This window comes from Equus quagga, chromosome 9, assembly GCF_021613505.1.
Source record: "Equus quagga isolate Etosha38 chromosome 9, UCLA_HA_Equagga_1.0, whole genome shotgun sequence".
NCBI classification, from domain to species: Eukaryota; Metazoa; Chordata; class Mammalia; order Perissodactyla; family Equidae; genus Equus; species Equus quagga.
Genome location: NC_060275.1, coordinates 46,812,685 through 46,829,066, shown reverse-complemented (window position 1 = coordinate 46,829,066; position 16,382 = coordinate 46,812,685). Strand labels below are relative to the sequence as shown.

General features: G+C 38.8%; 1 protein-coding gene across 1 annotated transcript in view; it reads left to right on the top strand.

Moving 5' to 3' along the window:
* The window catches only part of LOC124244545 (60S ribosomal protein L21-like), a 94,388-nt gene extending 78,337 nt beyond the window's left edge, over positions 1–16,051 (top strand). The window contains exons 2-3 of the mRNA XM_046671171.1: positions 12,178–12,279; positions 16,046–16,051. Of these exons, the coding sequence (XP_046527127.1) occupies positions 12,178–12,279; positions 16,046–16,051 (108 nt within the window). The remainder of the gene's footprint in view (positions 1–12,177; positions 12,280–16,045) is intronic.
* The last annotated feature ends 331 nt before the right edge of the window (positions 16,052–16,382 follow it).

The window sequence follows — 16,382 nt, the reverse complement described above, 5'->3', positions numbered from 1 at the left end:
TGGTAGCTCTGTCCCAGCACATAATCCTGCCCCTCCTCCAGGGGAAGACGGTAATTTTATGTTTGCCTCCCTCAGCTACAATGGGTTTTCCCCAGTGTTCTAAAGGTGACAGTGTTTGTTGCCTTTCTCCCAGCAGTTTAAGCCTTTTGTTTCATTGTACAGGTGATGGAACGGGTATAGGTAGGTTTTTGTGCCCCTCTCCTAGCAGCTGCTGTTCCCTCCCTCAGACTTACACCACAAGGATGGTTTTTGGACTGCCTCCAATCTTTTTTTGTGAGTGCCTAGTGAGGTCCATAGAGAAGAGGCTAGAAGTTGGTGCAAATTCTCCCTTTATCTGTGGTCCCAAGGAACTACATAGTCTCTCACCAGCCAGAATTAATCTCTTTATTAATAATTCTTGATGAAATTTTCCTACTTGTATCTGGCTATATCTGCCTCAGGAAAGCAAGTATTCAGGTCCTGTCTTTCCCTGAAGGAAACCTGTATCTCCGTAGGTTTGGGGCTAGCTGTTTGCCATGTGATCTCAGCTCCCTGATGGGTTCAAAAAAGTTGTGAACTTGAGGTCTGTCTAGCTTTTTTTGTTTTTTGTTGTTAAGAGCATGAGTGATGCTCTTTCCAACTCTGTACGTCCTAAACAGAAACTAGAAATAGCTGGTGCTCATCTTCTTTTTCTTTTTCCCAGGAAAAAATTTAGCTTCAGGCTATGAATATTTTAGAATTCTTCCTCCATATTTTTTAGGAGTGTTGTATTCCTTTATCTCTTACACAAATATTTTTCTTTCTATAGGCAGAAATATATTGCCATTAATTGGCATTTTCTAGCACTTTGCACTATAAAGTACTTTAGAATCATTTAAACACTTCTCTGTAACAATCATGTGGGCCAAATGAACAGTATCTGCCCTTATTTAGATGAGGGAATTGAAACAGAGATATGTAGTCATTTATCTAGGATCAGAGCAAAGCCGTCTTAAAACTTCAAAAGTTAATGGGTTAGTTATTTTAGCCACATGCTCTGACATTTCACTGGGGCAAAACTGCCAGAACATTCTTCCCCAGAATCATAGGGAGAAATCAATCCTCATTAGAGTAGTTACAATAGTAAATTTTTATGTATTTTGAACATTAAATTTAAACTCAACCTGGATAAATGACCTTTGTGATTTCCAGAGAACTTTGCCAAGTTTTAACTATCCTATTGTCCTGAGTACAGAAAAGGCAGTGAGAGAAAGAATGGCTTTAATTCCCTTACCACTTTAAATCCTAGTAGGAATGGATCAACAGATAAAGAAAGAATGCCAATAGAGGCTAGCATGGAAGGAATATAGTTCTTCACTGGGCAGAGAGCTAACTCCTTTATTTTAGGTGAGGGAGTCTCTGGCATTCAAGCATACTCCTTCCTGTGATAATCAGGGCACCTGTGTTCTCACAGCCCTCTTGTGAACTGCCTTTGGTTCCAAGCTCTGAAGTTACCAACTCTTGGTCTTTCTTTGAGCTTCTTTGTCTCCCATTTATCAGTGTCCTTATAACAGCATGGTCAGACCAATCAGGTCCAGGAGAGAGAGAACTAGTATTGGATCCTAGAGCTTGATAAAAAACAGAAGTAGGAAATCAATCATATGTTTCATCAGCCTAAGATCAACCACTGTCCTTTCTTCCATTTTTTTATTAAAAAGCTTTTAGTTTAAACAGAAGAAAAACAGGAGCTAAAACAAAGAGGTAAGTTCTGATTTTTTTCATTAAACTTTTATTGTCTATGCTACAAATCAATCAGTAATGACCGTTGAATGTTTAAATCTGAGCAAAATACACAATAGGGAGATACAACATCAGTGGTCATGGGCGGGGGACTAGGGGTGATAGAAGTGGATGAATCTGAGCCCAGATTGTGGAAGTCATGCTAGGGTCTCACTTTCTTATGGCAACCTGGAAGCAAACTGCCTGTAGAGCAAAGAGGGCAACTGGGGTACCATAGGACCTTTCCACATGATACCACCTTTACTTTAAAGATTTAAGTGCATTTGCATTGACATAAACAGGAAAATGCAAAGAAATGAATATAACTCATTCAAGGGGCAAAAAAATAAATATAATTTTTCCATAAAAATTAACGCTCAGTGGAATGTTAGTACATCCAGGTCTCAGACTGTGATTGCATCCTAATTTTGGTGGAAGTTGTAGGAAATTGTTTGCTAAAGATTTAAGTTCACAAGCTGGTGCTCTTTATCTACCATACTTCCTCATCCTGTTCACTAAAGGCTAACATTGGCTACAAGGCTAACAAATCTAAAATAATGTTTATTTTGCTTATGGGTCCAAGACCATGAATAAAATAATAGGTCAAAAGACCTAATCTCTCATGAGAAAATATCAAGCTATCAGGCAAATGAAACGATTGGTATAACCCAACCTGAATTTTAATGATAATTTTGAGGTAGGGTGGTGAGGAAGGGAGTGGGAGAGGAAGAGATAAATGTATTAGAAAGAGGCAAGAAAGAAAGAAGGGAGAGCTCCAGGTGAGATGGAATAAGCACACGAAGCCCATCTCTCCCACTAAATACAGCTATAAAACCTGAACTGAATGCAGGGAGCTTATATTTGAGATCCCTGAGGAGTAAACAGTAGAGGCTAATCAGGGAAGAATCCCAGATTTGAAGTACCACTGGACCAGAGGTAAGTTTGCCATCCATTCCTCTCCAGTATCCCTCAGCCTCAACTAAATGCAGCAGAAACCAAGAGTGGGCATTGGGAGCTGGCAGTGAGGGTCAGGAGAAGCCCTCCTGCTCTGGCTGGAGGAGTGGGAAATAGAAATCCTAATGCTCAGAGACGGTGTAGGAATCCTCCATTCTCTGTGGCAATCTTTTCTGTCCTCTCTTTTCTCCATTCTCTCATGCACCAGCCTCAAGACAACCCACTAAGGAAGTGGTCGTGACCAGTAAGTGTGTATCCATACTTCATCCTAAACCTCATATGGTATTCAAAAATTACCTCAAAATGGATTACAGGTCTAAATGTAAAATATAAACTGTAAATTTCTAGAAGAAAATAGAGAAGGAAATCTTCCTGACTTGAGTTAGGCAAAGAGATTTTTGACGTGACACCAAAAGCACAATTTATATAAGAAAAATTTTTTAAATTGAAAAACTTTTGTTTTGTCAATGTTAAGAGAATGAAACAACATGTTACAGACTGGGAGAAAATATTTGTGAATCACAGATCTGACAAAGGATTTATATCCAGAATATTTAAAGAACTCTCAAAACAACAAATAAGAAAAACAACACTAAAAAAAATGGGCAGAAGACTTGAACAGATTCTTCACCCCTGAGGACGGCAAATAAGCACATGAAAAGATGTTCAACATCATTAGTTACTAGAAAAATGCAAATTAAAGCTATGATGAGATACTACTACACACATTAAAATGGCTGAAATAAAAAATACTGACACTGGCTCAACAGAGCTCTCCTCCTTTGCTGCTGGGAATGCAAAATAGTATATAGCATTTCACTATGGAAATGGTTTGGCAGTTTAAACATGCTCTTGACCTATGATCTAACAATTCCATTTCTGAATATTTACCTAGAGAAATGAATATGTATGTTCTTTAAACCAGCTGTTCATAAATATTTACAGCAGTTCTATTCCTAATTGTCAAAAACTGGAACCACCCCAATGTCCTTCAATGGCTGAATAGATAAACTGTGGTCTATCCATGTAATGAAATAGTACTTAGCAATGAAAAAGAACAAACTTGTCATTTATACAGCAACTTGGATGAATCTCACTCAAAGCGTTATTATACATTGAAAAAAGCCAGTTTCAAATGTTGCATCCTGTATGATTACATTTATATGGCATTTTTCAGTAAGATAAAACTGTAGGCCTGCAGATCAGATCAGTGGTTGCTAAGGGTTGGGGTGAGGGAAGGGGGTGACTATAAGAGAATAGCAAGGGAGTTCTTGGGGGACAAGAAACTCTTCTATATCCTGATCATAGTGGTAGTTGTACGAATCTATACACGTGTTAAAATTCATAAAACTGTACACCTTAAAAAACGTCCATTTTAGCTTGTTTTATAAAATAATTATTTCAAAACAAGGCACAAAATTGAACCAAAGGGAACTTTTATCCTCAGCTTCATTTTAAAATGTTGATTTCAAGTCCAGGAACTAGAGGTGTGTCCTGACTGCAGACTAGTATCATCCTATCGTTGAATCCTGCCCCCAGAGTCAGGTGTCCCTGGATCTTCTGGAAGCAGAGTGAAGTGACAGACTGGTAGTCCTTTAGATGATGTGACAGCTGTAAATGGGCAATCTGTATAATGCTGGTTGACCAGAAATATTTTTCTGTCAATTAGTCAGATTGGTTGTCTACACTGCCTCAAATTCCCCAGGGAGGTGTCGACTCATCACATTTCTAGGTATTTTGCAGACTGATTATTGGCCGTGATTCAATTTGTTCTCACAACAGTTTGCTCTTTTCTGACTTCTGAAATCTATGCTTTTCTTGGTATCTTTGACCCATGCACACACCCTAAAACTGGAAACCTCCTTTTTATGTCAGTCCCCTATCACCTCTCCCTTCCTTAGCTTTCATTTCTTTGCTGAGACCTCCTTACAGATCCTTCTTTTTAAGTGATGAGCATACGTTAAGATGTCTGATTATCTGGTATTGGCCTGGGCCAAGAGAGAATTGTGGTCTGTTTTCTGCTTAATTTCTCCCTCCTTCACCCCATCACTAAGGTTCAGAGAAACCCACTCAAGACCAGCATGCTCCAGCAACTCATTCCCTTCCCCCAGTCTCAGAGCAGGCAGCGGGGGAGGGGAGGGGTTCATATGGACCACCGTGAACTGCCCACCTTGTACTTCTCATTGCTTTCTCCTAACTTCTATTAATATGTCATTAGTAAGAATTGCCTGCAATAAACAAACAATAAAACTTATTGGATGTATTTTACAGAGCAGCACCACCTTTGTCTCTATCATGGGAGTTGTGCCAGGCTTTCTATACAAAGCCTTCCAGTCTTACGGATTCAGATGCCGATTTAGCTGACATTATAAACGCCTTTTATATGCCAGGTGCTTTCACATACATTATCTCACTTAATCTCCAAGAATTCCCATCATCTTGAAAGTATTTATTAAGCACTAATTTGCACTACATGCTGTGTTAAATTCAGGACAAAGACCATTTCAGATCCTCCAAGGGCTTTGCAACATAATAGCCTATGTAAGTGCATACATTTTTTAGAGTATGACTTAAGTGTTTCTGTTATGTGTATTTAAGAGGGAACATCCTCAAATGTGGGCACCAGAACATCTAACATGGAAATGTAACACGCCTACCTTGGGAGATAGTACTGGTTACAACCCCTTCTTAATCGCTGTAGGTGAGGTAGTGTGCATAGTAACACAATTCTTGGTGGGTATATGATGCTTTTCATCCACAAATATAAGCTAATTAATGATGAGGATGGGTACAGCATTTATTTGTATCATGTGCAAATCTGTCACAATCCAGAAGCTTTGGACAAGTCACTACTATAGCCTTTGGCTGAGCAGAGTAGGAGCATTCTGCTGGAGGATTGTGCTACGTCTTTGCGTCTTTTTTCCCTTGGCATAGTACAAGGATAACAAGAGTTGAGCAGAGGCAGAGGAGAGACTCATCATTGCTTATTCTTTCACGTAACCAGTGCCAAAATCAATTTTGAAGCATTATCTCAAAGTTGCTTTCAACTCGATCTGGGTGTTTCTCTTCAGCTAGAATATCACCCCCTACACTGGAATCTTCATTACATCACACTAATCTAATTTAAATGCTTTTTTACTGTACTTGGTTTAATGAATGTGGAATGTGTCACTATGAAATTGCACCATTAATTTGATAAATAGGACTTGAAGGTATAATTTTTTCCAGCATTGCAGACTAATGAAGCTAAAATACATATATAATAAGAAGTGTAAATAATAAATTATTCTTAGGAGCAAAAAAATTAATTAGATCTTACCACAAATTGCATCTCAATGTCAATTTTTTTTCAAAACTACTGACTTTCAAACTACTTGGAACACCATTGTAAACCTTGGAAAGTTTCTCGAGTGATTACCTTCCATCCTGGGAATCTGTTTTAAGAAACTGCTATTGTTCAAAAAATCCTTTTAAGATGCCAGTACGGATCCCCTGTTGTCATTTCTACCGGGCATTTAGAGTATCTAGATGAATTAATCTTCTTCTTTAAGTTGCACAGTTTTATTTATTCATAAAGACTCCTGAAAATCCTTTCAGACAGTATGCTCTGGAGATGGAAAAAAGCCAGGAGACTTTACATGCAAATTTTGCCTCCTAAGGTGACAGAATTCCATTTCCAGAGATTTCGGGGGAAAGTTCCTCTTGCAAGCTTGCTTTTCATGAGGAAGTCTGTGCTGTCCAGGGGCTGAAGGACCTGATAACAGAGAGCAATGGGTCACACCCCAATTACTGTTCAGATGCACACTCTGTGGGTAAGAACTAGATAATAGATATGCTGGAAATTAGCTGGTTAATATGTGCACTAAAACCAGAGACCAGATAATGCTCCAAATGACATTTTATTCCTTGGGTGAAGAAGAAGGAATTATGGTTATGACAGGCATAAGTGAGTTTTGGTTCAGGTTCAGCATAGAAGCAGTGACTTTAGTTTTTGTACATATTAGCCAGTAATTCCTAGAATTCTAATTAATGAAATTTTTGCAGAGGACATTAGCTACAGGATATCCATCTGCTTAGAAACATGAAGGCTACTAAAGGCCAAAATGCAGGGCACTATGAAGTCCATTTGGAGACTCTAGTGCTTGTTTTTTAGCATCTATATTAATTTGAAAAAAAAGTATTCATCATATGCAATGATTATGATTTTTTTAATTTACCAGATACGAGGATTTTTTTAGTGTCATTGTCAAGATGAGACTAAATTTTTCCTTGTAGACAGACTCCAAGGAAAGGGGAAAAGAAGCTCTTGGGATTAGAATTAACTGTGTGGGGGCCCACCCACTCTCTCTTTGTCCCCTTTGGCTGGAGGTCTGTACATTCAGAGACAATTTAGTCGTGCTCTGTTCCTTCTGTGGTCTGATGCAGGACCCTGGGCCAAATGCTATCCCTGGCCTTATTTTCTATTCCTAGTGTGTAGTTTAACAAACAATGTTTTTAATCTTTGTTATTTGATTTGAAGCCAAAATTCTGACGTGGCATCAATTTTGTTGCCAGATAATGCATTAAAACTTACTAAGGGGTAAACATAATGATCTTCATTAAACCCTTTAAATGAACCCACCTCCTGCTTCTTCAGGTTGAGAAAAGCATTGACAGGGAACATTGTGGGAGCGTCTTGGAGCTATTTTCTTCTTGTAACAGGGGGAGGGAGAGATGAGTGGCAGCTTTTAGGGGGCGAAAGAAAGTTAGGTAAACATAAAAGGTTTTGTAAGATTTCCTTTCCTAATGGCAAAGTTTTAGAGTAATAAATCACAATTCAGTCAATACCATTAGTTTTGGGGCATTATATACCCTCATTAAAGTGCATAAACAATTATATTTATTGAAGGTAATGTACTGTGTAGTGCATTATAACGACACTCATTAACATATGTAATCATCATTTGAATGGGCTTTACCACAATGTAAACTGATAATGGCGTGATTACACACTGGGTTATTAACTTTTCAGTCTTAAGATAATGAAAGGTGATGCAAGAAACCAAAAGCACATACGCATGGACCTTCATTTGTGAATTACGCATTTCCATATCAAATTCTAAACTGAGGCGCCCATGCTCTGGGGAGCTAGCTGTCTCTTTTCGCCTATTGTCTTGACACAATACGAAATACAATGCAGTGCTCTGAAGGTGGGAGGGGTATGCAGCAGGAACTATCTCAGACCCAGTTATGAAGATAATTCTGTGCGTGACCCTATTTCTATTTTATATTGTGGCTTGTACTGTTCATGCGCTGGTTTCGATACCTGTCTACGCTAGATAATGACAATACCATATGCTCCAAGAGAAACGGGGAACTTCCTCCAAACTTTTCCTTTGAAAATTTCACTGAGGAGGTATTTGACTAATGATGGGGAAACTCTGGAAAAACTCCTATTAAGGGATGTTCTGCAAAAGTGGCAAGGACATGAAAAAGAATGAGTAAGGAACTGTTCTAGATTAAAAGAGACTAAAAAGATATGATAACTAAATGCAACATCGCTTCTAGATTGGATTCTCGACCAGAATTTTTTTCTCTCTTTTACTGTAAAGGTATTTTTATTGGGACAATTGGAAAAATCTGAATAAATTCTGTAGATTAGATAAAAGTATACTATTGTTAATTTCTTGATTTTGATAATTTTACTATGATTATGTAAGAAAATGCCCTTGCTCTTCATGCATACAAAAACATTTAAGAGTAAGGGCTCTTTTAATCTGCAACTTCCTCGCAAATGAATAAAAAATAGTGTGTATATACACTTAATAATAATGATAGTAATAATATTTAAGGAGTGAGAGAATCATAAAGCGAATATAGTGAAATGTTAACATAATTTGGGAGAAGGTATTCAGGAATTCTTTGCGCTAGTTTTGCAACATCCTCTAAGTCTGAAATTATTTCAGATCTTTTTTAAAAAGGAGACTTTTAGAATTTAAGAATTGACCATAAAAAGGCCATGACTTTAATTAAATGGGTCTGTTGGCTGGTGTTATCAGCAACAAGTGAGCATAATGATCAGGATCTCAGTACTCGTTCATGTCCTTTATCTGCTCTGTCAGTGTAAGTCTCAGATTTGAGAAGACAGTCCTTACTTCCTTTGCTCCAGAGATATCTCTTTCCTATATTTCAGAGTCAGAAATAACAAAAGGGTTGTGAAATGAGAGGTGAAAGACGATGTACTCTAATCACCTAGATTAAAGAGTGATGGCAGGAGCCACTTAAAATTCCCTCTTAACCATGACTTCACAACCAGTTTCGAATCAGTTCTCAAAGGAATGATTGACTTACATCTCTGCGTAAGCCCTAAGGACGGCACTGCAGACCAGCTTTTTCCTCCTAAACAAATGCCTGCAATCCCACTTTTAAGGAGCACCCAAACTTGAACCAATGGATCATGCAGAACAGGCATAAGTTTTCCAGCCACACTTATTATAGGGAGCATGAGATTTAAAAAAAAGCAACAGTAAATCACCCAACACGCTTAAGGAAGAACAAAGATTAAAACTAATCTCAGAAGTTTCTGGCATGAGTCCTCTTTTGTCCCTTTAGACCACATTCCCCTATGAAAGCAGTAATATTAATATATTTTAAAATTTGCCTTGGAATATATTTTCTTTGGTTGCCTAATTTTCACAGAATTTCACAGAAATTGAGGACTTCAATAGCCAAGAGCTACCTATTTCAAAGTACAGTTATACAGGCAGAATTGACTCACTGTCCTCCAGAACTACAAAGCAAAATTAATCAATAGCTCTCTACAAATAAGAGGAAATGCCTACTACATATGCATTTATATATAGATAACTCGACTTGAAGACTACATCTACTGGGTTAATGTTTTTATTAAATCATAATAGTGTTGGCACAGTAATTTTTTCTCATTACAAACACTGAGCACTTTTATTTGCTACAGGGTATAGCTTTAAGAAATTTCCAATTGACTGACAGCTGCCTGTCAACTCCTGACTCTGGAGAGATCCAGGAACTCAGCTTGCAAAACTCCAGGGAGTTCTAGGGAGCTCCAAGATGGTTAATGGCTGTCCATTAGCGTGAGACCCAGCGGAGTCCTAGAATCTGTTAAGTGGGAAGTTCTTGCTGTAGAAGGTCATATAATTCCCTATTGCCATCTGAGAGAACTGGGAAAATTCAACTTGAAGCAAAGACTGGGGTGCTGTAAGTTTATGTACTAAGGGAAATCATTTCATGCAGTTTGGTATTACCGTACACCATGTTTTATTTATACTCTATACTGGATGAGAAATTGAATACTATGCTCTTTTCTGGCGATGGAAACCTGCCTTATTCTCCTGAACTGGGCATAGCATCAATACAGCAGCTTGCAGCCTTTTGACTGTGTATTATAGAGTGGCTTCTGTGCATTATATATTAAATCCGATACACACTGTGAGTTTATATGCCACACACACTACATTTTTCTATATTATGTCCTGCAATCTATCATATTAAGTGAAAGGGGTGATGGAGTGGGCCTCAGGTAATGTAAAGAAGATTGCTAACAGCTTGCATGCTGCATTGAGAGTAGGTAAGTATTTCTGCAGTGTGCTCTGTGTATACACACTGAGTGAGCACACAGCAAACTGACTATGTAGTGAGTTCAACATCCCTGGCAATGGAATTAACCACCTATATCCTACTAAAATTGCCTATCAGACCCAAACAACATGTCTGCCCCATTAGCAAAGGCCAGCAAAGTTCCATCTGAGCCAAATAGTCCTTTCCAGAAGTAAGAATGAAAATGAGGTCTGACCCGTTAAAGGAAAATCAGCGCCCAACCCCACCCCCCCTGAACAAAAACAGTCAAACCAGGCTAACAAAGGCCTCAGCACAGGAAACACGGACGAGCATTTAGCAATCACAGCCTCTGAACCGTTAATACACGTCTCATATTCTTCAGTGTAGTCTGTGGAAAGGACCTGAAGGTCCCATCTCTAAACATCACGTAAAAACAGAACACAAAAGCAATGATTAATGACTGATGAAGGAAGAAGGGTTGACTTTTTTGTTTTAAATAAAAGTGCATTTTCTCATGACATTATCTGTTCAGGTATCAGAATTCCTAAATCTGGGAATACTCAGAATTGTTTTACCTTCCTTGTCACTGCCCCTCAAATTGTCTCTTCTGGAACTCCCTAGATGGGAAAGTACACCTAAATGGGGCCTCTGTCTTTTTAGCATAACTTTTACAGCTTATTGAGAATTCTGTCTCCAAATTTTTATTTTTCTGTGAAAATTTCTTAGTTCTGCTCAACTATTGATTTAGAGGTAAATGTTTTCTTGTTCCCTGGGACCTAGGTATTGTGATCGCACATCAAGACTTTGACCTTCAGCCTCTGCGAGTTCCACTAGTCTCTACTGTCTGAGCTCCTAGCCAGATCACTTTAATCCATAGTTAATCTTGGAATTACACTTAAAGAAAAAGAACCCCACCATTAGACACTCATGACTGACCACAGGACAGCACTGCCTTCTCATTGCCACTGCAGAGGCTTTTTCTAAGAGGAGTGAAAGTGGTCACAAGGATGAAGCATCTTTTCTAGCAATATGAACTGTCTTTTAAGGTGCTGTATAATCACTCATTATTTCTATTCTTCTAGAACTGATAAGCTTCATGTGGTGAGGGGATTGTAGCTTTTGTAGAAGGAGACACTTGGCCTTGAGTTTCAAGCTTTACAATACTTCTCTGGCGCAATATTATCAGGTGACACCAATTCATCCCAGAGCATTTTACGGCTTAACAGAAGGTTTTGATTTCCTGGTGGAGTCTTAATTGATTCTGAATTCTTTAGCATTCAACCTTCCTTGTGATGATTGTTAGAAGACTTAATACAGGAAATATTAAGTTTAGACAAAGAAGGCCCAGAAGGGATACTTTTGTGGACTGTCAAAGATATGTTTCACGATTAAGTGGAAGCGCCGAGCTAGCCCAGGAGCCGTGGGTTTAAGCTTTAGGCCGCCTTATGTATTTCTCCAGCTGCCCCAGAGGGGGAGGGTCCAAAGTGCTCTGTGATCCACAATCTCAACTGCTAGATGATGTACAGAGTGACACCAACGAGCCAAGGAAAATGAGCAGGAGTTACTTCCAGCTCTCTTCCGTCAAAGGGAAGGCTGCCAAAATTCAAAACTCTAAGGATGCAGGGGAGCAGGGAAATACAGCGTCAGGAAAACGGCTCTAACAGGAGAAGCCCCTGGGCTGTATATGGAGGACAGTCTGGAGCCTGCTTTGTCACAGAATTTGCACCGAGTTTCTTTCCTGCTATAGCTAGCAGCCTGGGACAAACCATCCCTCATAACTTTTTGAAGGAGCCAGTCTAACCACGGGAACCATGAGAATATGATAATAGTAAAATAACACCAGTGATGGCAAATGTTTGCTTTCAGAGATAGGGAGGAAGTGATAATCCTTGGTTTGCTCAAAATATCTAGGGCATCGCCATGTGCCTGTCCCCAGATTGTCTGGATGCTGGGTACCTGGCCTGCATCTGCACCTGCATTGCTCCTAACCAATGCAAGCGGGTAGGAGGAAAGGTGAGTCCGCCAGTCACCTGGAGGAAGAAATTACCTTAACTGAATATTCATTTATTCTTGCATGTATTAAAATAAAATTTTCCTGCATACCTATTATATGCCCAAAACTAATATATTTCCAGAAAATATTGATGGGAGCACCTTCCTCCAAGTCCTGAAAGTAATGAAGTTATGTCATGCCTTGTTACCACAACTGAGTGTTACTCAGCAGAGATGTTCTTCCATCTGCAAACCAAATCCAGGATTTGCTTTACTCTCGTTTTTTACTCCCTACACTGCACACATATACAAGGTTTCCCAGTATACCATCTTATCCCAGTTTATACAAAAAAAAAAATGTACATAATCATCCTGCAGCTGTCAGAAGCACCTAGACCCAAGAGTTCAGTATGAAAGGTGCTATTAGATTGGGAAAAACACCACAGATGGCTCATTTTCACAATAGACCTGAGGTTTAAAAAAAGCTACTTGTTTTGCCTGCAGCATAAACAAGGAATATTCTCCATGAGCAAGTGCAACTGGCTTTGCAGAGATGAGGCTCCGATCTGTCTTGCTAAGTTCTGACATTAAAAAGAAACACATGTGGGTCCGTATACAAATGCTCACATGACAAAGGTGTGAGTGTGGTGGAGCTGGCGCCAAAGCTTGACTTTACAACAGTATTTCTCATGGTGGCGTCAGTAGTATTTTAAAAATTAATAATAGTATTTTTATTGTGAAAGCAACACATGCTCATTCCTGGAAATTTGGAACATAAAGAAAAATCCACTCATAATTTCACCCTCCAAGGATCACTACAATATCTCTTTGGTATATTTCCTTCCAGTCTTTTTTCTGTATATATATGTACATATAGGCACCCACACAGATATATTTACATCCACATGTATGTGTATATGTATACAAAAACATATACATATATTCTATGAAATATATAAAATAGACATATATACATTATAGACATAGACATATTAGCTGCATATATACCTATTATAAGCATATATATTTCTCTTTTTACATAATTGAGCACTATAATGTATTTATCTATATGCACACCTTCATATCTTTCTTTTTATTATTTAATATTATAATTATAACAGGAATAATTTCCCTTGTCAGTAATTATTAATCACCCTCACTGAAAATTTTTAATGACTATGTACTATTCCACTATGTACCACCATAACTTGTTCAACACGCCACCACTATTAGAAATCTCAAAAAAAAAGTTGCCAATTTTCTTTTTTGTTTTCCTGTAGACAATGCTCCATTAACCATCCTTATATTTAAATCTGTATCTGTGTCTCTAAATACTTGAAGTACTGGATCAAAGAGTAATCAAGACCTAAAACATTCTTTAAGACTCTCAATATGTATTGCCAAATACTTTACCCAAACAAACCTTGTTCACTGAGGATAAGAAATGTTCCTGGTGAAGAGAAGCCCAAGGCGTCCTGCCCTACGTACTGATCTATATCACGCTCCAGGAAGCATAAGATGTCCTGACCTGATCCGACCTGATTCCTATCCAAAGTTATAGGATCGCGCAATAACCAGACCCCACCTGCACTGATACCATTTTAATGATTTTTTTTCATGATCTTTCCTTTGTCTTGTAAAGAAATAACCTCATATGCCTGTGCCTTATAAATTTAGCCCTACCTCAACTCATTGCAGCTCTTACTGCCCATGGGTCCTGTCCTCATGCTACTCCATGCTATTCTCTGAATAAAGGAGCACTTACCAGACCTTGAGAGTCCAAGAAATCCTTCTTTCGACTCCTCGGCTTGCTGAGCCCACATCAATACCACCAGCCTCATTCATTCCTCACTCTGAGCTGTGTTCAGATTTAACCTTACGAAGCTGCCTTTCTCCTTCTCCAGCCACTGAAATGGACACTAACAGCTAAACCTATGATCTTTTTTTAATTCTGCAGCATCTGACTGGTGAATTTCTCCTTGAAATTCCTTTTTTTCTTTCTTTCTTTACCCTCAGTAGCCCACAACTTTATGATTTCCTTTCTCCTAGCAGCCCCTTCGCTGTCCCCTTCATTGGCTCCTCCTTCTACTACCAAATTTTGGCCTCAGACCACATGAGTTCAGGCAGGTCAGGATTCAAGTTCTAGTCCTTATTTGTGCAGCTCTGTGAACATGACACATTATTGAATCCCCCTGAATCTTAGCTGTCTACTCTGTAATATAGGGTTACAGCGTACTTACAGTGTACCATAAGAATTGGGAAAGGAATATTTAGAACATTTAAGGTAGTTCTTGGCAGAACATAAGCCCCCAATAAAAGGAAGTTACTGTTTAAAAAAAAAAAAAGAAACAAATGTTCCTGGTTAAATATCAAGACATATCACAAGAGGGCCAATTTGGTACAAAAGATGTAACGTTATAATTTTTCATAACTTCATGAGCTATATCTAGTCTGCTAGGAGTAAACCAAAATGGAACTTTTTATAGCCGACAACTGTAACTCTACAGTGATCACCCTGATCTTAGACTGAGTGTTTTAATCACAACCTCAGCTCCTCAAAATGGCATTAATGTTTTACATTCCTTTTTTGTTTTTGGTGAGGAAGATTTTCCCTGAGCTAACATCTGTGCCAATCTTCCTCTATTTTTTGTATATGGGATGCGTCCACAGTATGGCTGATAAGTGGAGTAGGTCCGCACTCAGGATCCAAACTGACGCACCTGGGCTGCCAAAGCAGAGCACGCAGAACCACTTGGCCACAGGGCCAGCCCCCTTACATTGCATTTTTAATCACTATCTTTCATTTGCACATACATCTCCACTACCTCCCACTTAATGTTTTAGTTTCCTGAATGCCCTCACTGTGAGGACCTTTCAGAAGAGCAGTTTTATTAGAAGAAGAACCTGGGAAATTTCCTTGTTCCTCCTAACGCACAGAGTATTCTGGACGCACCTGAGGAATGGTTAAGATCTTTCAGGAGACAACATATTCTCCCCGCTCCTATCCACCCATCTTAAAGTCTCCCTTGAGATACAAAGTAATCTGAAAATTAGGAAGAACATTTTATTGTGTGGTTTGTTTTTTTTTTAATGCTAGTAGTGGGATGTCATTTTGTCTCTCAGTTTTATGACTTAAAATCCATCTTCTGTGTAAATATACTACTAGGCACTCCCTCTGTGATCAATTCTGTCTTTATCAAGGACACTAAAGCAGTGAACAGATTGCTACTCAGGGTCCACATGGATCTGCATGGAGTGTGGATTTGAACCCAGTGTCCACATTTCCAACTCTGGCCCTGGCAGTCAAACTACCCTCCCCGCTCCAAGATGATCTATGCCCTTTTGTGGAAAGTTGATGAATAGAGACAGCTCCAGCACTAAACTGGAACCCAAAATCAATAAATGTATTAGGACTGGGTGCTCACAAATTGGTAGCCATTTAATTCCCCTGCTATTAATTTTTCCCCTTCCAGACGTGAGCTGGGGTACGGTGTGTGAACCTGTTAAACCACAGCTGCAATTTGCCCTTGCAGGCGGCTCAGTGGGCCGAAAAAGGAACCTTTTTCACCTAGTGCTTCTTAATGGGTATTTATTACAAAGATCCAGAAAAGACTCCTGTTTCTCTAATTGGTATTTATTGGCTAAAAGGAAGACTTCATACCATTCCAATTTTTAAAAACTTTTTATTATAGATATTTTCAAATATTAACAGATATTGAGATAATATAATAAACTTCTACATGCCTATCACTCATTTTTGACTTTTTTTTTTTGCTTATACCTTTAGATTTAAGGATCCTGGTTGACTTTCTGAGAACAATGGGCCCCTCTTAGTCATGGCAGTACAAATTTCACAATGTCAAGAGCATTTATTATGGGATTTTCCTCATCTCAGTATGAGATACAACCATCCAACCAATTTACTAAAATAAAACCCCCTGGACTCTTTATTGACTCCCCATGTCCAATCCGTCAATTAGTCCTGTTGGCTCTTCCTTCAAAGTGTATCCCATATCTGCTCACTTCCCCTCACAGCCACTGCTTCTTCCCCAGTAGAAATATACGTCAATCTCCTGCCCTAGTTACTGCAAGTTAATGTCCTCCCTGCTTCTACTCTTGTCTCC